The following is a 22223-nucleotide window of genomic DNA, read 5'->3' on the forward strand; positions in this document are numbered from 1 at the left end:
AAGAACCATGTGACTTTACCAGCCAGTGAGGTTTAACTTATGAGCCACTTCAGCAAATATAATACAGAGCTGTAGTTAACAGTACTAGTCAGTTTTGACCATGCCTTCATTCTGCATTTTCATTTTGTTTCTCTACAAAATATGTAAGTTGTCCTTAAAAAACATGTACTGTTATACTAATAGATTGTAATTGTTGTTAATGATGCTAAAATTGTCTAAAATTGAATATACATTTAACGTGTATGTAATCTTTAGTTTCTTTGGTGTTTCAGGTTCTGCTGAAACTGTAGGAAATACAGAACCGTCGATTGTCTCAGTTGAAGTTGGAGAATCGGTTACTCTAAACTGCACATCTGCACTTACATCTGAGTCTAAAACTGCATACTGGTTTAAGCACAGACTGGAGCACAAACCACAGGAAGTGGGGTATAAGATCAATGGAAAGAACGCTGCGCTTCAAAATCCGTTTAATGACTCAAAATCAGGATTTGAGTTGAAGGAAGTTGGCAGTGGGTTTTCTCTCAGTATTAAACAGGTTCAGAAAGAAGATGAAGGAATGTACTTCTGTGGATCGATTAGAGAGAATTCTGTGGACTTTTCTACTGGAACCTTCTTAGCTGTGTCAGGTAAATACACTGTTTTTAATTTGGCTTCAGCTTAACTATGGCAAATCTTTTCTATAGCCATTTTATTATTATTATTATTATTATTATTATTATTATTATTATTATTATTATTACTACTACTACTACTATTATTATTATTGTAGCACTTAATTGACACACCTTTTAATCTCTAAATCCCTTATTAATTGCAGGATTTACAATATTACCAAGCCTTACATTTAATTATGGTTTATTAATTGTTTAAAATAGTTTAAATTCATTATTAGTTGAGAAATTACTTCTCCATGGTTTATTACCTTTTTGCTGTTCTAGGAAGTGTTTATCATGAATAACGTAAGTTATTCGTAAAGTGTTACCTGTTTTATCTTCTGTCACGTGGGCCAGATGTTAGGTAGACACATGCAGATACTTTACATAAAGTTTATTAATCAAGTGTTTAAACAAGAGTTACGAGGGACGGGCATGATTAATATAAAAAGGGCAGTGAGAATAAACAACATATCAGGGACACTGACATCTTCTAATTATGTTCTATTTTAAGGATATTTTAAAGAAATCTAATAAATATTTGTGAAGTTAAACAGATCATGGTTTATTTGACAATTTACAGTTCACAATTATTAATGAATCAAAAATATGATGAAATATGTAAAAAAAAAAAAACAATTAAAGCATCTATCTATCTGTAATGGGTTGGGGAGCAGTAGCTCTCCAGCCCAGAAGGTTGTAGGACCCAAGTGCAGAGCAGCAGATCTCAAAGCAGGTAAACTAAAGAAGAAAAAAAAAATAGAAAAATTGTAATAATAAATAATAAGTATTATATAAATATATATATATATATATATATATATTTATATTTATTATATATGTATATATATTAACATGATATATACTAATACTATATATATGTATATGTATATGTCTATCTAACTATTTATATATATATATATATATATATATATATATATATATATATATATATATATATATATATATATGATTTTTATAATTCAACCCCACCCTACGTGGGGATCGAACCCGGGCTGTCGCGGTCACGGCCCAATGCTCTAACCGCTGCACCAGCGAGCGGATTGGGACGCGGCCGCTTTAATCACCTTTAGAAGAGCCGCCGAAGGGGGCGGAGCAACAAAAACGGGCGGAGAATAAAAACTAGAGTAAAACAAAACAAACCCGAAAACGGGCGGACAAACACAACATGGCGCCCAGCGCGAGTGAGGGGGAAACCGAGGATCGCCTGGGAAGCGAGGCTGCCCCTTATTTTCGGGGAGATAAAAGGAACAACTTCCCAACTAAAACAAAGGTAGGACAATTGGTGCTTGTGGGGGAACTGCGGTTCCACCGGGGGGGGAAGGGGGAACCGCGAGGAGCCAAACAAAGCCACGTCAGCGCGCTGCCGCTGCTACACACACACAGACTCGAGAGGAGAACGGTGGAGCTAACTGCTCTACACCGCCCCACCAAACTTTAAAAAAAAAAAAGGGACAGAAGAAAATACTTTTGCGGGAGAGGCACGCCAGCGATGCTGATCAATGCTCTCTCCAAAGGGAAAGGCAGGAAACCGGCTGTTGCCGTAGATAGAGCAGGGAGGAAAAGAAAGAGCCGAGGCTCACTCGAGAAACCGGCATAGATTCGCTCTGATAGCATCAAAGATCCAGCGCCGAGTGGCTGGTTGGCGTTGCTTTTAAGGTGTTGATAGCAGGTGTTGGTAATTAGCCTAATTAACCCTCGGCGCTGGTCTGGCGCGCCCTCCGATGCCCTGGAGGATGCCTCGGTTGGCCACCAGCCCTTACAGGACCCCCTCCCCGAGGGGCGGCACCCGACGGCCCCAAACCCGCCGCACGGTCCCGCCGAAAAGCCTTGATCAGTTCTGGGTCCAGGATGTGCCTAGCGGGCACCCAGGACCGCTCCTCCGGCCCGTACCCCTCCCAGTCTACCAGATACTGGAGACCCCCGCGTACCCTTCGGGAGTCCAGCAGCCGGCGGACGGTGTAGGCGGGGGCACCATCAATGGTACGGGGACCCGGAGGAGCAGCAGGACCCACAGAACAGAGGTAGGGCCTAAGGCGGGAGACGTGAAAGGTCGGGTGGATCCTTTTAAGGGCAGGTGGCAGGGCGAGTCGGTATGACACCGGATTGATTCGGCGAAGGACCTTGAAAGGCCCCAGGTACCTAGGGGCCAGCTTGCGCGGGGTACCCCGCAATGGAATATCCTTCGCCGACAACCAGACCCGTTGGCCGATCCGATAAGAGGGGGCGGGCTGCCGTCTCCTGTCAGCATGCCGTTTTTGGGTCGCCCTGGCAGACAGGAGGGCAGCCCGGGCCCTCCTCCAGGCTCTGCGGCAACGGCGGACCATCTGGTCGGCTGAGGTGACTCCGGTGACTGTCTCCCGTCCGGGGAAAGCAGGCGGAGGATACCCAAACTGGCACTCAAAGGGTGACATCCCTAGAGATGAGTGCCAGAGGGTATTATGGGCATACTCCGCCCACTTTAGCTGTTCGGACCAGGTGGACGGAGCCGAAGAGGCCAGACAGCGGAGGGTACGTTCTAGGTCCTGGTTAACCCTCTCTGTCTGGCCGTTGGACTGGGGGTGGAACCCTGAGGACAAACTGGCTTCTGCCCCAGCAACCGACAGAAAGCACCCCAGAACCGACTGGTGAAGTGTGCCCCACGGTCCGACACGATGTCAGAAGGCAGTCCGTGGACACGTACCACCTGGTCGAGCACCACTTCGGCTGTCCCCTGCGCGCTCGGGAGCTTGGGCAAGGCTACAAAGCGCCCAGCCTTGGAGAACCTGTCCACTATGACTAGTATCACGGTGTTGCCCCGAGACGGGGGCAGCCCCGTGATAAAATCTAGGGACAGGTGGGACCAGGGACGCAAGGGGACTGCCAGAGGGTGCAGCAGGCCCAAGGGTTTGGTTCTGGGGTCTTTGTTTTTTGTGCATATCGCGCAGGCGGTCACATGTTTGCGCACGTCCTGTTCCATGCGGGGCCACCAGAACTGACGCCGCAGGAGCTCGAAGGTCCGTGTGACCCCTGGATGCGCAGCTTGGGGTGACGAATGCCCCCAGGTAAGTACCCGTCCCCTGAGGGGAGCGGGTACGAACTCTCGGCCCAGAGGGCCGTTTCCTGGACCTGGATCAGTCCCTTGGGCCTGCCTCACAGCATCCAAGAGGCCCCAGCGGAGAGGTGCCAGAATCCTGGTGGTGGAGGGATCGCCTGGAAGAGGGAGGGGCTCCCACTGTCGAGAGAGGGCATCTGGTTTGACATTTTTTGACCCGGGACGATATGACAAGGTAAAGTCAAACCGGGTGAAGAACAGTCCCCATCTGGCCTGGCGTGGGTTCAGGTGCTTGGCCTGCTGAATGTACGCCAGATTTTTATGGTCCGTCCAGTCCAGAAAGGGATGTTCTGCCCCCTCCAGCCAGTGCCTCCACTCCTCCAGGGCGAGCTTCACTGCCAGGAGCTCTCGGTCTCCCACATCATACCTCTGCTCCGCAGGGGTTAGCCGGTGGGAGTAGTAGGCGCATGGGTGCAGTCGGCCATCCGGTCCCGCCCGCTGGGACAAGACCGCACCCACGCCTACTTCCGATGCGTCCACCTCCACGACAAACGGGAGTCCGGGGTCAGGCAGCCGTAGAACCGGAGCCCTGGTCAGTAGATGCTTGATAGCATCGAACGCTTCCTGGGCTTCTGTGGACCAGCTGAACCGCCCTGACGTCTTCCTCGTCAGAGCGGTTAGCGGGGCGGCCACAGTGCTGAAATTCCTGACAAACCTTCGGAAGAAGTTAGCGAAGCCCAGAAAGCGTTGGACCAGGCACACAGATGTGGGCCGGGGCCAGTTCTCGACTGCCTTGACCTTGGTGGGGTCCATGCGCAGGGAGTTATGGGACACCACAAAGCCCAAAAACGAGATGGACTGCGCATGGAACTCGGACTTCTCCAGTTTGACGTAGAGGTGGTTCTCCAGGAGTAGTTGGAGAACCCGTCGGACATGGGTAACGTGTTCATCTGCCGAGCGACTGTATATAAGAATGTCGTCTAGGTAGACGAACACGTACCGGTCCAACGCCTCCCGGAGCACCTCGTTGATATACCCCTGGAAGACTGAGGGGGCGTTCATCAACCCAAACGGCATAACCAGGTATTCATAGTGCCCGGACGGGGTGATGAACGCCGTCTTCCATTCGTCACCTGCCTTTATCCTAACCAGGTTGTAGGCACTGCGCAGGTCCAGTTTGGTAAAAATGGTAGCCTGCTGCAGTGCCTCAAAGGCGGATGACATCAGGGGTAGGGGGTAACGGTTCTTTACCGTTATTTTGTTGAGACCCCGATAGTCTATGCAGGGCCTCAACCCGCCATCCTTCTTGCCCACAAAAAAGAACCCGGCACCAGCTGGGGAGGAAGAAGGTCGGATGAATCCCAGGGCGAGGGCCTCCTGAATGTACTCCTCCATCGCCCGGCGCTCAGGGCCAGAGAGAGAAAACAACCTTCCCCTGGGAGGACTAGTCCCAGGGAGAAGGTCAATGGCCATGTCACAGGGGCGGTGGGGGGGCAGGATTTGGGCCTTTTGCTTACTAAGACCTCTCGGAGGTCCAGGTAGTCGGAGGGTACCCGGGAAAGGTCAGGACCCCCGGGATCAGGATCCACACCCTGAAAAGCCCTGGGAGGTTTGAGGCAGGACGATCGACAAGCGGGCCCCCATGTTACCACCGACCGAGACAGCCAGTCAACATGGGGGTTATGTCTCTGGAGCCAAGGGAATCCCAAAATCAGCTGCAAGTCAGGAGCACTGATGACGTACAGCGTGATCTGCTCAGAATGTGACCCGACTCACAGCATGACAGGGCGTGTTTGGTGGGTCACCTCCCCTGGCTCCAGGGAGCGCCCGTCGATTGCTGCTATTGGTAAAGGTGCCCCTAGGGGAACCAGCGGCAACGCAAGCCTCCTGGCCAAGGCTGCGTCTAGGAAGTTGCCTGCCGCTCCTGAGTCCAGAAAATAAGGGTGCCCGAATACAGCCACACACTATGGCGTCAAAACCGTGTCAAAATTTGCGAGCGAGCAAAGTCACTTGGCGCAAGCAAAACCACACTCGCCCTCCCCGCGCGCGCGCAGCCAGCCCTCTCCGCGCGCGCGAGGAGGCAAAACACTCGCGAGAGTGGAATTTGCCACGCCTTCGGCTTGACAGTCGGGGGAGGGACCCAGACAGGATTGGCTACGGCTGTTTTCCGGAAGTGGATTGTGATTGGCTGTTTGTCAATGTCATAGCACTTGCACGAAAAACCCGGGAATAAGACACAGAAGGCCCACTCACACTTGAGCGTGATGGCGGACTTCAAAGAGGTATGTGCAGATGCTTTGTTGATGCTAAATATTAAACATAAATAGAAATATATTTCTCTTTAAAAAGAGAAGTGTGTATTGTACAGTCGGATATGTGGTGCTTACTTTAGTAGCATTACAAAATAATTAGAGACAAATTTGGTCTTTTTAGGCCGAGCTGCAAAATGCCGCAAGACACGTGGTGTCTCTACTGCGCAGTGCATTAGCTGAAGCCCGTGGGTCAGTGCCTGCAGTTTCTACAGCTGGTAAGTGGATTTCAGTGTCTTTTCATACGACATAACCTAATACGACTACGTTTTATGGCCACCTTTAAAAAAAATTCGAGTTGGAGTGTAAAGTCGGGAAATTGCGAGAAAAAAACGTAATATTACGAGAAAATGTCGTCATTTTTCCAGAATAAAAAAATATTTATTTGGGTGGTTAGGTGTACTTTAACCGCTCGTGGTCCGTCAATATGCATCCCCTTGGATGCAGGCCCGTTCCTGCTCCTAGAAGCTCTAAACGCGGGAAGTAGGGGTGCTTGGGGTGCTGCAGCACCAACTGTTGGCAGTACGAGTATAACTTGAAAACTGCTGTGGATGAACACAGTGCACATTGGGCAGCAAATAAAGCCCTTCGGAAGGTTCCCGTGTGGTTTCCTAGTGGTCAGTGAAAATGCCATCAAATGTTACCAAAAACTCTGGCAGGTGGCACATTCATGGTAATTGAAGAGCAAGTGAATGGATGAAAAATATGCCCCAGAGGCATGCATGGGAGGAACTTTAATCTACCTTATATTATGATTTTTTCTTGTAATATTACGACTTTGTTCTGACGTAAAATGTCATATATCGATGTGGCCAGGGCCGGACTGCTGGCATACCAGGCACTTTCCCGTTTGGCTGGCCTGCTATTTGGGCTGACAGTCCAGACACTTAAAAAAAAAAATATTATATATAGGTCTTAGGGGCGTAACGTTACTTGTATTCTTTATGAACTATCACAGTACGGGGGTCAGAGTTTGGTTCACGCAATCTTACTGAGAATACACTGTATGACAGTGTGTATGACCGTGTGGATACCAAAGTTACTGCGGAACCTATTACTGCGGAAGTCGTGTTGCTCCAGATGTTATGGTGAATTCAAGGCTATGGGGCAGACTTATATTCCTCGTGTTTTATCATAATTACTTTCTCTTGTTTGGGGTAACTCTTGTGAAAGTTTTAAATTAAAGGCATGTTGAAAAACAAATGCCAGAACTTTCTTTTTTTTGTCCCTGTCTGCCAATGAATAGGGTCATTACATTTCATTGATTTGAGAGAAATATATATTTAGAATACTCCTATATATATATATATATATATATATATATATATATATATATATATATATATATATATATATATACAGTGTTGGGAAGTAACGGATTACATGTAACGGCGTTACGTAATCAGATTACAAATTATAAGTAACTGTAATCCGTTACAGTTACTGCTTCAATAAATGGTAATCAGATTACAGTTACTCTGCTAAAATTAAAGGATTACATTGCGGTACTTTCCTATTTTTTTGCTCTTCCAACACTGACAAAACGCAAATAACATTTTGGTGTGAAATCGCTCTGATATGACAGGGAACTGTCTGCCCCTTCTCCCATCTCGCTGCACACACACACACACACAGGGAGGAGGGGCAGACAGCGGCTGCGCACACACAACGAGACGAAATTAATTGACATTTTGGTCAACGAATAAAAACGAGACGAAAATGTTTGGCAGGGACGAAATCCAATCAGAACTGATTTAGTTCTGTGAAAGGTAGTGACCAGTTAGGAAGAGATCCAATCACTGCTACTTTAGCGAAGGTGGAGAGGCGGGACAAGCGGGGTACTCATCCAATCAGTACCTGTTTTTCCTGCAGTAGCGCTGCGCGCTCAGTTACAAACCCGGGAATTAACCTGTCGATACTTACGGAGCTCGCCTGGAAGTTAACTCGACAGTGTTCAGCAGGGAGAGAGAGAGAGGGGCGATATATTTCTCCTTTGACGTCGCAAAAAACAAGATAACGTGTAAACCGTGTGGAGCGACTCCATCTCCGGTAAAAACACCACTAATCTTTCAGCTTCTGCAGACCAGAGTCCCACAGATCTCCATGCAGAGATCCGCGTTTTAATACTGATGTTATTTCATGAGCTGATGGTGTGTTTAACTCGGCAGTGCACTAAAACACAGACCTGATACAGAACTCACTCATTAAGATCAGATCATCTGTTTAGTCTCACAGTGGGAAAGATATAGCTAGTGTTAAAGCAGGAACAGGTCAGAAAGAAACTCAATAATATATCCAAAATAAAACAATAAAATAAGTGAATATATGAACCCAAAAGTCTGTGTAAAGTTCCTTACAGCACTTTCTCATGGGACACGGTAAAACGCGGAACATATGGGATCTTGCCTAAACGACTAGCATTTTCAGCAACTGGCGACTGCCTATTTGAGTGCTCGGAAAAAGACTCACCATTTAACTGGAATATTATTTCTTTTTTCAGAATGGACGCCGCTGATATCCACAGTGAAAAGTGGAACTGTGTAAACTGTTTATAGACTCCTGAGCTGAAAGCTCATCTCATGAAGCTCAATTGTCTTTTTCTGCGTTTTTTTCTTATCGCTGATTAGTTGCATACTGCCACCTATCGTTCAATTACTGAGGAGGGAGCCATCCAGCCTGTTTTTTCGGGTTACAAAATAGTCTAGGACCAGTTTCCCAAATGTTTCGTAGCACTAAGACAAGTCTGAGATGGTTGAGCGAGCTTCACACTGAGCTCTCTCTCCATGTTTAAATGTTCTTAATGCTAAGAGGGAAACAGGACCCAGACCTTTACCATGAAATATACTATTTCTACTCTGGAATATGTTGTTGTTTGTTATTGTTATTTTTTTGCAAACTGTTATTAATAAAAATCAAACGTAATTATGTCTGATCATCATTACATTTTTCTACATTTCACCCAAACTAATTGGAATTAAACATACACCCAAGCATTATGTCTACATAAATAAAGACTGATACAAATCCTGCTTTTGTTATTATTTTTTCCTTTTAGGTGTGTTGTTGTATTCATTCTTTTTTCTCTCTCAAAATTGGCATAATTTAGGTCTTTTTTATGTGTATTTAGTTTTTTTAATGATAAATTGGTAGGTCATTTAGCTGCAGGGTATTTTTGTGATAATGATATTCTTGGTGACAATAAATTAAATATTTTAAAGAATTTAAATAAATAAACTTTTGAAACACAATAAATACTATAGTTTTATATAGTATAACAGTTTAAAACATTTAGTAGAAACGAAAAAAATGTAAACCTTTGTAGATTTTAATAATTTCAGTAAATTACAGAGTTCTGACTTATATACTATGGATAGAAATTAGTGCTGATCAGCGAGAGCAGGCAGGCGCAGTTGGGGGGTGATGCAATTATATTATGTCAAAACGATTCAACTTTTTTCTTTTTTCAAACCTACCTGGCCTGCTCAATATTTAAATTGTAGTATTTATTATTATAGATATAGATTAATGTAGGTATTTCCCTTTGTCTAACAATAACAACAACAATAATAATAATACAGTATTGGTGATAAAACAAGCTTTTTAAAACAAAGCAACAGTTTGAGAGAATTTAGGGAGAAATAGAAAGTAAGTAAAAAAATATGATATACAAAAGGAATTCTAGTGATTACAGAGACTAAATTACACACAGCTGGACTCTATTAACTAATTAAGTGACTTCTGAGGACAATTGATTGCACTGGATTTTATTTAGGGGGTTCAGAGTAAAGGGGGATGAATATTTTTGAAGGTCACATTTAGATTTTTATTTGATTGAAAATTTGAAAACCATGTATCATTTTCTTTCAACTTCACAATTATGTGCTACTTTGTGTTGGTTTGTCACTTAAAATCTCAATCAAATATATTTAAGTTTGTGGTTGCGAAGTGACAAAAGGGGGTATGAATAATTTTGCAAACCACTCTGTCTCCACGTTATGTCACTAATAGCACCTTAGGATTAAGAACATCTTAACAGAGAGAGAGTGCCCAGTGTGAAGCTTGCTGAACCATCTATGAATTGTCTTAGTGTTCAGAACCTCTTGGGAAACCCAGCCTTGCTCCCTTGGATTTTTTTCTTCACTGCTATAATGACGTCATAGGTAGCATATACTGCGCACCACTGTGAAAGTGTAAAACTCTTTCTTGGTTGCTGGAAGTGATCCATTTTAGTCATTGTTTTGTAAATCGTAGAGTGAATGTACAGCTATTGTATTGTTGAGGGTGATGTTTTAGTAATTTTTGGGAGAAGTCGTACATTTCCTGAAAAGGTGCAGGAGTGTCAATGTTTATTCAAAATTGACTATAGGGTTTTGATGCAACATATTTTTCCACAACACAAATGAATAGTTATCCAATAACACCATGTAATCCTTGCAGAATACATTCCATGTTTCAATAATGTAAGTATCAAATTATATTAATGTATCATTTTGGAGTAAATGGGTACCAAACTAAACAAAAAGTCTATTCGGTTTTATAGGACTGCAAAATCTGTTTTATGGAAACTGAATAGACTTTTTTTATTTGGTATCCCATTACTTCAAAATGATACAGTAATATCACTTAAAACATATACCTTGAATACATAAGAATTTGTACTTCATTTGATTTCCCAGTGGATCTATGCAGTTAGAGGTATCACATGCCACAGTTAGTATGCACTTGCACAGTATATTAACATAGTCTATAAACATATGTACAAATGTACAGTTTGCCAAAAATAGAATAATACATTTCGAAAACCCCTTTTCAAATACAAAATAAACCAATTACTTTAGAGCATGGTTACAAAGCCTTCCGTATAACTATTAATGGCAAAGTAATTAGGGTGCAATTACGAATATAAAAGATGTTAAACCACAATATACAATTAAAACACCCAACAATGTTTTAATTTTTATGGAGCTTTTAGCTAATATGATGGCATTTAAAATGGTCCGACTTTACATGTTCTAAGTCTTTTTCATTTACTGAATATGAATGGAAATCCACATATTTTATGTTTTGTTTACCTTCATCAGAGAGAAAATGTTAAACTTGACTACCCTCTGATTTCAGCACCCAAAGGTCTGAGGGTCTCTCCTTTATTCTGATAGCATGTCTTGGGCACTAGTCCTGAAATGTATTTTACTCAACATAAGGGGCTTACTAGGGGAAGTAGGATTTTGACAGTGCGACACTGCCAAAAAATGACACTGCCAAACTCCCCCACAGACCCCTACAATGAGTCTAGAGTAAAATACATTCAGGACTCAGCCTAGAGCCCAAAACATGCTATCAGAATAAAGCAGAGACCATTTAGGAAATGTAGTGGAGTTAAAGTAAAAGTGCTCCTCCCAGTACTTCAGTAAAGATACACCAAAATAAAGCTTGGTCAAGTTGCTCAAGCTGGTATTATATAAATCAGGGGAACTTTATTCATCTGAGATTAGGGATGGAACCCTTCTGAGTTGAAGTTCCACAGAAGACCAGCGAGCATTATAAACCCCATATATGCAAAAAAAAAAAAAAAAAAAAAAGAAGAAAAAAAAAGAAGAAAAAACTTGACCAAAGTATACAGATCCAGACACTAGAAACATAAAATAGAGGAAGATGATCCAGCACATAACTGGAGTTATGGCCCATTCCCTTCCCCTTTACTATACTCTCTCACTCAGTCACCTTAAACAACATGACAATCACCTAACAGCTAGGTTGCTGTTTATGATCCGAGTTCATCCTGCCTTTGTTTGAGTAACGGTCTCTACTGTCTAGAGAAGACTCTACATTTGTGGAGGATTGCTTTGAGGATCTAATTTTATTCAGTTACAAAAGCGTAAGCAACGTCAGGACGTTGGATGTTCATGCCCCACCTCATTCCCACCTCATCCCCAAATCAACCTAGAAGTGTTGTATGCAGCAATACCATTCCAGAGAATACAGTTCTACTCCACAGCTCAATGGAATAAAGGGTCCACAAATGTTTGCACACCGTTGTTTTGTGTACAACAAATACTGCAATTTAGCATACTATTATTATTATTATTATTATTATTATTATTATTATTATATTAATAATAATAATAACAATAATTATTATTATTATAATTATTGTTATTATTATTTTTTTTGGTAGCATAAAATATCCCTTCCAGACTGCAAGAACACAGTACACAACACTTACATTTATAATTTGAGTAAAATAATATACAAACAATTAATAATCAATTATATATCAGCTTAGTTTAACACATTATAAGATGGAAGAATGAACAAGCGGAACAAAAGTACTTTAGAAGTTTAGACAGTGTGAGATTCTAGTCTTTGCCAGCAGTAAAATTCTCATTAAAAAAAAAAGAAAAAAAATATGTATATATATATCCTTCTTCTAAAGAGTGCTTTATAGTATTATAATCATAACAATGTTAGGCTAAAGGAAACACATCTACTTACACAGGTGGTTTATTGTGTCAATAATAAATGACCGTCTCTGCCGTTCAGGAGGACTGAAATACTGAAATCACAAACGCAAATGCTGTAGATTTTATTTTTGTTAGCACTGGATGTAGTTTATGTGATTTGATGAGTTTTTCTAAAAAATAAAGAAACATTATAAATAAATTTCCTTTTTACGAGCGGAGATCAAATGCGTCTGTACATTTGTAAAGCAACATTGGCGGCACCTGTCGTTTTCTAAGTGGAACTACGCAAAAAATACGTTAGAAGTCAATGATGAGTGGATCAGAATTCTTTTAGATGAAGAACGACCTAAAGAACTATGTTACTGTCGAAGGTTTTTGGGAAACTTACCTAAAATGTTTTCTCTTTCCAATACAATATTAATCTTATTTTCCTATAGTATCTAATACAACTTACACAGCCTTAAAAGCATATTTTCATTAATTGGTGTATAATTGAATTACAGTGCCCCAAACTGATGTTACGAGGTTTTCATCACATACTTTCCTATATTTGAAATTACCTACAATGTTTTCTCTTTCCAATTAAATAAAATTCGTATTTTTTTATAATGGCTCATACTATTTACACAGACGTAAAGGCAGATTTTCCTTATTAATTGTTTAATTGAATTTCAGTGCCCCAAACTGATTTTACGAGGTACTCATCACATACTTGTCTATATTCAAAATTACCTAAAATGTTTTCTCTTTCCAATAAAATAAAATCCTTAATTTTTTATAATGGATCATACAATTTACACAGTTGCAAAGGCAGATTTTCTTTATTCATTTGTTGTATAATTGAATTACAGTGCCCCAAACTGATGTTACAAGGTCTTCATCATATACTTGTCTATATTCAAAATTACCTACAATGTTTCCTCTTTCCAATACAATATTAATCTTATTTTTCTATAATATCTAATACAATTTACACAGTTGTAAAAGCAGATTTTCCTTATTAATTGGTGTATAATTGAATTACAGTGCCCCAAACTGATGTTACGAGGTCCTCATCACATACTTTTCTATATTCAAAATGATCTAAAATGTTTTCTCTTTCCAATTAAATAAAATTCTTATTTTTTTATAATGGCTCATACTATTTACACAGCCACAAAGGCAGATTTTCCTTATTCATTTGTTGTATAATTGAATTACAGTGCCCCAAACTGATTTTACAAGATTTTCATCACATACGTGTCTATATTCAAAATTACCTAAAATGTTTTCTCTTTCCAATAAAATAAAATTCTTATTTTTTTTATAAACGCTCATACTATTTACACAGCTGTAAAGGCAGATTTTCCTTATTAATTTGTTGTATAATTGAATTACAGTGCCCCAAACTGATGTTACAAGATTTTCATCACATACTTCCCTATATTTAATTACCTAAAATGTTTTCTCTTTCCAATAAAATAAAATTCTTATTTTTTTGTAATATCTCATACCATGTATACAGCTGTAAAGGCAGATTTTCCTTATTAATTGTTTAATTGAATTTCAGTGCCCCAAACTGATGGTACGAGGTCCTCATCACATACTTTCCTATATTTACAATTACCTACAATGTTTTCTCTTTCCAATAAAAAAAATTCTCATTTTTTTATAATGGATCATACTATTTACACAGCTGCAAAGGCAGATTTTCCTCATTGATTGGTGGATAATTGAATTACAGTGCCCCAAACTGATGTTACAAGGTCTTCATCATATACTTGTCTATATTCAAAATTACCTACAATGTTTCCTCTTTCCAATACAATATTAATCTTATTTTTCTATAATATTTAATACAATTTACACAGTTGTAAAAGCAGATTTTCATTATAAATTTGTTGTACAATTGCATTACAGAGCCCCAAACTGATGTTATGAAGTACTCATCACATACTTTCCTATATTCAAAATTACCTAAAATGTTTTCTCTTTCCAATAAAATAAAATTCGTATTTTTTTATAATGGCTCATACTATTTATACAGCCGTAAAAGCAAGATTTTCCTCATTGATTGGTGTTTAATTGAATTACAGTGCCCCAAACTGATGTACTCATCACATACGTTTCTATATTCAAAATTAACCAAAATGTTTTCTCTGTCCAATGAAATATAAAGCGTAGCATTTTTTTAAATAATGTCTAATATATTTACACAGCCTTAAACAATAGATTTTCATAAGTATTGTGAATTAAACTGTACGGAGTGTTTGCTCATAAAAATACTGTGGAGCTAGGCTTCATATTTCCCACACATGGATGGTGTAACTATATTATTTCCAAGACTTACGGCATTTTTATTAAACGCTCAAGTAAAACAATACGCCAGATCAAACACCTTTATGCGATACATCTGCGTAAATAAATCGCTTCATTGTTTTTATTCGGAGGGTGAAGAACCACCTTTAGGACACTGTATAAATACACAAAACAGACTGAATTAAACCTGTTTCAGCTCGTTCGGTGCCTCGCGCAGAGAGGGCGCTAGTAAAGAAGGTAGACCCACCGCGACCGGTTCCTCGCGGGTATGCGATATTACTCAAACAAACACTGAAAAAGGTACAGCGGTGTTTTGTTGCGGACAGAATTATCAGCCTTCAGAAGAAGTGGAAGAGCTGCTGCTGAACCAAGTGAGGAATTTAGAAAATCCAGGTTTATTTATAATAACCACAGTTACATTAGGAGCATCTAATCAAACGTGTAGATAGTTACAGTAGCTCATTGTCCCAGTGATTTATTTGGTAGTCATGAAATCGCCGGAAGGGGTTGATTTTACCTGTTTTTTTAAAACTGAACTATAGTCGAATTCCGCGTTTTACCCGTCCCAACTGGGGATAGGCAGAGTATAAAGCGTGTTTACCCAGAATTGTTGCTGGAACTTAACACTAAAATCTCTTGTTTGTTGTCCGTTTTTAGTACGTTCGATCTGAGTTTTGTTTTCTTTTGACACATTGTAATTTGAGCCATTATTTATTTATTCTCTTATATTTCCGGTGGAAATCCGCTGGATTCCGCGTTTTACCTAGACCCCTTTCTCATAAGTTTCTCACTTTAACTCATGAAGTACATCCTGAGAGCATCTCTACAGGACAGTGTGTGAAGGTGTGTTTTTGATCTCATTTATAGACTGTAGCTCCAGTAGGTGTGCTGGGTTACTGCTGGAGATAAAACTAGATCATTTAAAAGCTGTTTTTGCATCTACAGCTCTGTTCAAACTATAATTTAACTATTCAGTTGTTTTATGACCTGATTTCTAGAGCAAAATTATAAATGTAAAATATATATAGTCACACACCTATAATAATAATAATAATAATAATAATAATAATAATATACATTAAATCATATATAAATATATTTCACATTCAAACATTAACAATATTACTCAATTGGTTATTAAACGTTTCATTTCGTATACGTGTATAGTTAATAATTCAAGGGAACTGATGAAAAAGCATTTACATTTACACCCTTTACATTTTAGTCGACTAAATTTACTGTAATTTTAGTAGACTATATTCTTATGACATTAAGTTGACTAAAACTAAGTCGACTAAATTACTGAATTGTGACTAAAACTAAATGCTATTTTCGTCACAAAACTATGACTAAGACTAAATCAAAATTTGTTGTCAAAATTAACACTGGTGGCAAACCTGCAAGTAGATAGCTTACAGTTGTTGTTACATTGTTTGGTTTTAAATTGTTTTATCATCAATGTATAGAAGTGTTTCATAAAATTGTTTGATGAAATGGTTTCATAAGTATTTTTATAGAGTGATTGAAAAGGCTGTTTTATTTGTTTATCTATTTGTTAACTGGAAAGAAAAATAAAAGGATAATATGCAATATGTGGTTGCTACATTCATTCAGGCTTAAAAAAATGACAATATTGTAAGTAATCCAAAGTAATCAGATTACGTTACTCACTTGAAGTAATGTAACTGATTACGTTACAAATTACATTTTGAGTGATGTAATCAGTAATCTGTAAGGGATTACATTTTAAAAGTAACCTTCCCAACACTGTATATATATAATAAAAATGTTTCTGCAGATGAAGTGCAGGTTCAGGGACATCAGGCAGCAGACAGCAGGTAGACATGCAGGAACAGACTGCCCCTTGTAACCAGGAACAGCCTGCAAGGAGACCTGTCCAGCAGCAGCGGACCTTTGGCTTTTCTGGTACATGTGGTTCAGTGGAGCAAAGTATGACCAGGTTTGAATCTGTTAAATGAGGAAATCACATTTGATGTAATACAGTTAGGTTAACATCCATGCAAACACCTTGTATTTAGGTAATTACTAAAACCATTCAACCAAGTGGATAATTGTGAATTTATTAAAAATAATAACTGAACTCTACACCAAAAATGATCTCAGCAGTCTGGACAGTATTATAAAGGGATTTAACCTAGGAGCAACTACACAATTCTTGACACCTGGTATTAAGACTATGCCTTGACAGTTTGTCTTCTGCCTTTACTTCTGTCTTCTTTTAATTTTAGTAATAATAATTATTACTATTAATGTATTTCCTTAATTAATTATTCAATTAATTAAATTGGCAAATTTCTCATTCTTTGTGTGAATGCTAAATATTATGGTTTCTGCAGACCCAAATATCTGAATGTTACCTGAATTGTATTCCTCAGATCTTTCCCTGGCCTCTTTAAACCCCGCAAAAACAGCACCCCATCTCCAAAAAGAAAGGCTGCTAGGTCAACACCAGTCCAATTCTACCTGTTAAACCAGTTTGTAGAGAGGACCCCTAAAATGTCGACAGAACTTCTACTTCTCCAGGCAGGACTTGGAAGGAGGACAGTGACCATCCCAGAAGACGGACAGCATTCTGAGGTCAAGCTTTTGAAATTCTACATATAAACTGATATTTATAGTTTTTCGTTATGTACTTCAGTGATGTGAAGGATGGTAAGAATAATTGTGATTGCCCATACTAGTTTTTTTGTAGACACTTCTAAGCTAAAATGTTGAATTACTAGGTCATCAACCAGGCTTTTGTTTTAACAGCAGTGGTAATGTAAAGAGTAGGGATGTAACAATGCATTGCAAAATCATGATTAATCATTGCACATATATCACAACTAAAATCGGTGGAGATGTGAAATGAATGGTGATGGTTTTGAAACAGCAGAGGGCGCTGGCGCTGTCTACCTCACTGACCAGCCTCCCATCTGTTTGAATGAGGAGAGACCAAAATACTGGAAATCAAACGTTGGATTACCATTTCAGTTTATAATGTCTGACTGTAAAAAAAAATTGGATTTTCTGGTTTGTTATTGTAAAAAAAAAAGGGAGAATCACATTGTGAGGTCAGTATCGTGAATCGCACCGCATCGTGAGAAGAGTGCATCATTACATCCCTTGAAAAGAGTGATATGTAATATTCTACAATGGTTTACTTTCTGTTACAGATTTCCAGTCTACTTTTGCAAATGTACCCTAAAATGGCATCACTGCAGGGAGCATGGATGCTATATAAAGCTGTTGGTAAACCACTTAATGTCTCACTGAAATGTAAAATTCCCCCATGTTAATTTCACAATGTTATATTGCTTAATGCAATATAATCTCAGTCTGATCACCGGTAGGATCACTGTACTGCATTTTGAAACCAGTGTAATTGTTTACTGAGCTTACTTGTGTATTTTCCATTCAGGAGGATCAGGTCAGCGAAAGTTAAACGTTGTGCAACCAGATGAAGAGGGCTACACAGGGGCATATATTATTAAAGCCTTAGGAGGAAGGGGGGGTTGTCTGTACATCATGCCATTGCAAGGAACTTTGGACATGTCCCCCTTACCATTTACATCGCGTGAATTTGACAGGATGCCAAAAGCTCAATGCGCCACATGTCATGTGGACATGCTTATCCAGCTACTGGCTCTGCATGCCCAGAAGTGTGAGCCAGACACAGGCAGTCGATTAAATTCTGTAAAGTATAATTTCAGAGTTTTTAAAATCACAATTCATTTTTGTGACTATTGATAATATCTCCATAAGTATCTTTTTTTTTAAAGTTTATATTCTATTATGTTCTATTCTATTAGTTACCAGATGTGTTTTCAGATGTCGAAGCTTCATGTGATCTTACAGAAATGGACAGTGTAAGTTACATTTGAATCTACCCTTGGCCTAATATCAATTTTTTACTAATTGCTTTAATCTCACAATGCATGCGCTATATTTACAGGAAAGGTGCGCAGTGGACGAACCAGATTCCAGACCAGCGGTTGTGGTTAAAGTAGGATAAGGGCTACTCAAATATTTTCACCTTGAAAAAAAAGATACACATGATGCTGTATAATAGTATATGATTTTCTGTTAGCTTATTATGTTTGGTCTCTTGTTAATGAGTTCACCTTCCATTTAAAGTTTCATTGATTAATCATTGATTAATATTAAAAACATAAGAAAGTGAGGGAATTAAAATTGTTCTTGTTAAATGCTGAAGATGCTTATCAGATGCTGGTAACATAAATGTATACATTTGGGGTTTTGCTCAGGTATCTTGTCCATTGTGTTGTGACGCGTATCCAGAGGACTGCATCGAGGAACATGCCAGCACCTGTGAGGGAAGGTATTAGTTGTTATAATTTTATTTTGCATTGTTGCTGACAGATGTTTCATATATGTCCCTTTATCATTTCAATACCCTTTGATTGCATTTTTTAAATTAAAACTTCACATCCTCTATAATGAACTTGCATATGGCAATTGGTGCATAATTATTTATTAAGACATATTTCATGTCTTGTAAAAATTATGAAAAATGTTTTTCCATGTTGTAAAAAATACCATGACATTAAAATGTGCACAATAAGTTTCTCCACATTAACCTTTTTCATGTAATAACTAAAATGTCACTATTCCCAAACTTTTACAGCTGTTCCATGTTGTATTTTTCAGATATGAAGAACCTAGAGTTAATTCAGATTTACAGGTTGACCAGGACATAACAAACGAAAATAGGCAAGAACCATACAGGTAGACTGTAAAACAATATAATGTGCTGTTGTTGTTTAAACCAAAATACTAAAAAGATGATCCAAAAAATGCATCCTGTATACTTCTGTTTTTTTTTTTCTACCAAGCCTCGCTGATGCTGTCTGCAAAGTTAAGTATAAGATAGATCTCCAGGCTATCTTCAGTATTTGCGTCACAAGGGAAGAAATATTCCACCGGGGACTGAAACAGTGGAAACGGCAAAAAAAAGCTACTCCAATTAATCCCCTCCGTGTTTCTTTCTTGGGAGAAGCGGGAATTGACAATGGTGCTCTAAGAAAGGAATTTCTCACTGGTATCTGTCTGTCTTTTATTCAACATTTAGCTCTTTTTAGTTCTGCCACAGTTAATTCAACATTTTGTTGGTGCAATATTGGTGTGCATATGTTTTTCTTTCTGTCTCAATCTATATAGAAATGATGGCAGGAATCGAGACGAACCTTTTCGAAGGAAGTAGTGCTGGAAAAACCCCGAAGTATTCCATAATGGATTATCAAAATGATAATTTTAAGTATGTGGGATTATGTCATATGTTGTTGCATAAGTTATTCTTTGTTATATTTACTATGTATGTGATCTCACTTCAGGATAGCTGGTGAAGTAATAGCTGTGAGTATTGCACAGGACGGCCCACCCCCCAACTTCTTTCATGAATGGAGCTATACATTTATCTCCATGGGTGAATTTGACAAAGACCAACTGTCAGAGACGGATGTGACAGACCCAGAGCTACTGGACCTCATTAGCAAGGTTTACATTGAGCATGTGATGTTTATTATATAGTGGGCTGTACCCAGTAAAATTGTGTCAGCAAGGTTTTTGCATATAATGCAACTTTAACTGTATATTACAGCAGAAATGGGTTCAGAGTAGTGATTTCCCTGCTATAGCATGCAATTTCCAGCATCTTGACACAAAGATTGATTTTATATAATGGCGCAAGCATCACACTAAACATCCTGTTGCCAGTAAAGACACTCTTAGAACATAGAACAACTCAACCCCAGCAAGACTGACCTTCTGTTCATCCCAGGAACTACAAGCCCTCACAACAATCTCTCCATCTCTTTCGAGAACTCACTGGTCACTCCATCGGCAGAAGCAAGAAGCCTCGGTGTAGTAATGGATGACCAGTTATCGTTCTCGAGCCATATTGCAAATCTGACTCGGTCATGCAGATTTCTCCTATACAACATCCGAAGAATTCGACCGTTTCTGTCTCAGGATGCCACTCAGGTGCTTGTGCAGTCTCTTGTCATCTCAAGACTTGACTACTGCAACTCTCTACTGGCTGGTCTTCCACTGCGAGCCACCAAACCACTACAGTTAATTCAGAACGCGGCAGCACGACTCGTCTTCAATCTTCCGAAGTTCAGTCATGTGACTCCTTTGCTGCGTTCCCTCCACTGGCTTCCTGTTGCCGCCCGCATCCGATTCAAAACCCTGACGCTGGCCTACAAGGCAAAAAACGGACCAGCACCTTCATACCTGATGGCGATGGTCAAAGCCAGATCTGCACCAAGAGCTCTTAGAGCTTCCAGTACGGCTCGGCTCGAACCTCCATCACTCAAAACACACAGAAAACAGACATCCAGACTCTTCTCTGTGCTGGCACCAAGGTGGTGGAATGAACTTCCACTGGATTTCAGAACAGCAGAGTCACTCACGTTCTTCAAACGTCGACTGAAGACACATCTTTTCAAAGAGTTCCTAAACTAAAAAAAAAAAAAAAAGAGGTTCCTAGGGTTCTTAACATGATTAAGCTCTATGTATCCCTTGATCCTAGTCTACAAACTAGCTTTGGATATCTTAAGTAACTTTGAAGCACTGTTGTAAGTCGCTCTGGATAAGGGCGTCTGCTAAATACCATAAATGTAAATGTAAATGTAAAACATACATTAAAGATCGTGTTTACCTGTCAACGCAACTTAAAACACCTAAAGATGAAGGAATAAATGTGGACCTTGAGCACTGCGGTGGGTCCACAGAACTAGATCCGTAGGCAGACTATTTTTGTAACATCATAATCGAAATGGTGTTTTCTATTCCTTCAGGTTGAGACTTCAGACAAAGCAGCCTTGATTGACCTTTTAGAAAGAATTCTGGCATGTGGCTACATGGGACCTGTAACATGTGACAAAAAGGCATCAATTGTAAGGTACAATAAAATTAATGGAATATACTGCTACTCTTTAGCCTGGGCCTTTTTAACTTTTGTGGGTTTTTTTGTGACATTTCTCTTGTTTAATTTGAAGAGCTTATTTTACCTGTGATGTGTTGATCTTTTTCCCCCCTAGTGCTATTGTTCTACACTCCCGTGTTCGTGTCCTGCCGATGCTGCAGCAGATATGCACAGGACTTAAACTGTACGGTCTCCATGACATGATTAAGCAGAACCCAGCCATCTTTCAACCACTATTTGTTCCTGGTCATTTGGACAAAGTAAGTAAGCCTCTTGCCATTCCCCCACAATGCAAACTGAGCCCTTAAGAAGAAAAACACATACAGCTAAAATGTTAAAACAAAATAAATGTGTTGTTTAGCCAGACGCAGACTTCTTAGTGATGGCTTTATCTCCACTTCTGAGTGAGCCTGGATCCCTGAAGCGGCACAAGGAATTGAGGATTGTTAATTTCCTGCAAGACTTCATACAGAGCATGGATGATGAAGGTAATTTTAT

At 39.7% G+C, this 22223-nt stretch overlaps 1 protein-coding gene across 6 annotated transcripts in view; it reads left to right on the forward strand.

The window, feature by feature from the left end:
* Nucleotides 1-22223, forward strand: part of LOC111188455 (uncharacterized) — a 33267-nt gene that overhangs the window by 9882 nt on the left and 1162 nt on the right. Inside the window, exons 1-17 of one of the 6 annotated variants that reach the window (XM_049484275.1) lie at nucleotides 443-626; nucleotides 5916-5990; nucleotides 6142-6235; nucleotides 16575-16736; nucleotides 17173-17374; nucleotides 17953-18028; nucleotides 18198-18472; nucleotides 18589-18645; nucleotides 18732-18782; nucleotides 19045-19118; nucleotides 19448-19525; nucleotides 19633-19838; nucleotides 19958-20054; nucleotides 20131-20293; nucleotides 21598-21701; nucleotides 21841-21985; nucleotides 22087-22213. In XM_049484275.1, the coding sequence (XP_049340232.1) occupies nucleotides 16621-16736; nucleotides 17173-17374; nucleotides 17953-18028; nucleotides 18198-18472; nucleotides 18589-18645; nucleotides 18732-18782; nucleotides 19045-19118; nucleotides 19448-19525; nucleotides 19633-19838; nucleotides 19958-20054; nucleotides 20131-20293; nucleotides 21598-21701; nucleotides 21841-21985; nucleotides 22087-22213 (1771 nt within the window). In that variant the 5' untranslated portion in view covers nucleotides 443-626; nucleotides 5916-5990; nucleotides 6142-6235; nucleotides 16575-16620. Of the gene's footprint in view, nucleotides 1-442; nucleotides 627-5591; nucleotides 6236-16574; nucleotides 16737-17172; nucleotides 17375-17952; nucleotides 18029-18197; nucleotides 18473-18588; nucleotides 18646-18731; nucleotides 18783-19044; nucleotides 19119-19447; nucleotides 19526-19632; nucleotides 19839-19957; nucleotides 20055-20130; nucleotides 20294-21597; nucleotides 21702-21840; nucleotides 21986-22086; nucleotides 22214-22223 lie in introns of those variants that run through there. The other 5 variants (XM_049484277.1, XM_049484274.1, XM_049484279.1 and 2 more) reach the window with 5 other exon arrangements.

Source organism: Astyanax mexicanus, chromosome 10 (assembly GCF_023375975.1).
Source record: "Astyanax mexicanus isolate ESR-SI-001 chromosome 10, AstMex3_surface, whole genome shotgun sequence".
Taxonomy (NCBI): Eukaryota; Metazoa; Chordata; class Actinopteri; order Characiformes; family Acestrorhamphidae; genus Astyanax; species Astyanax mexicanus.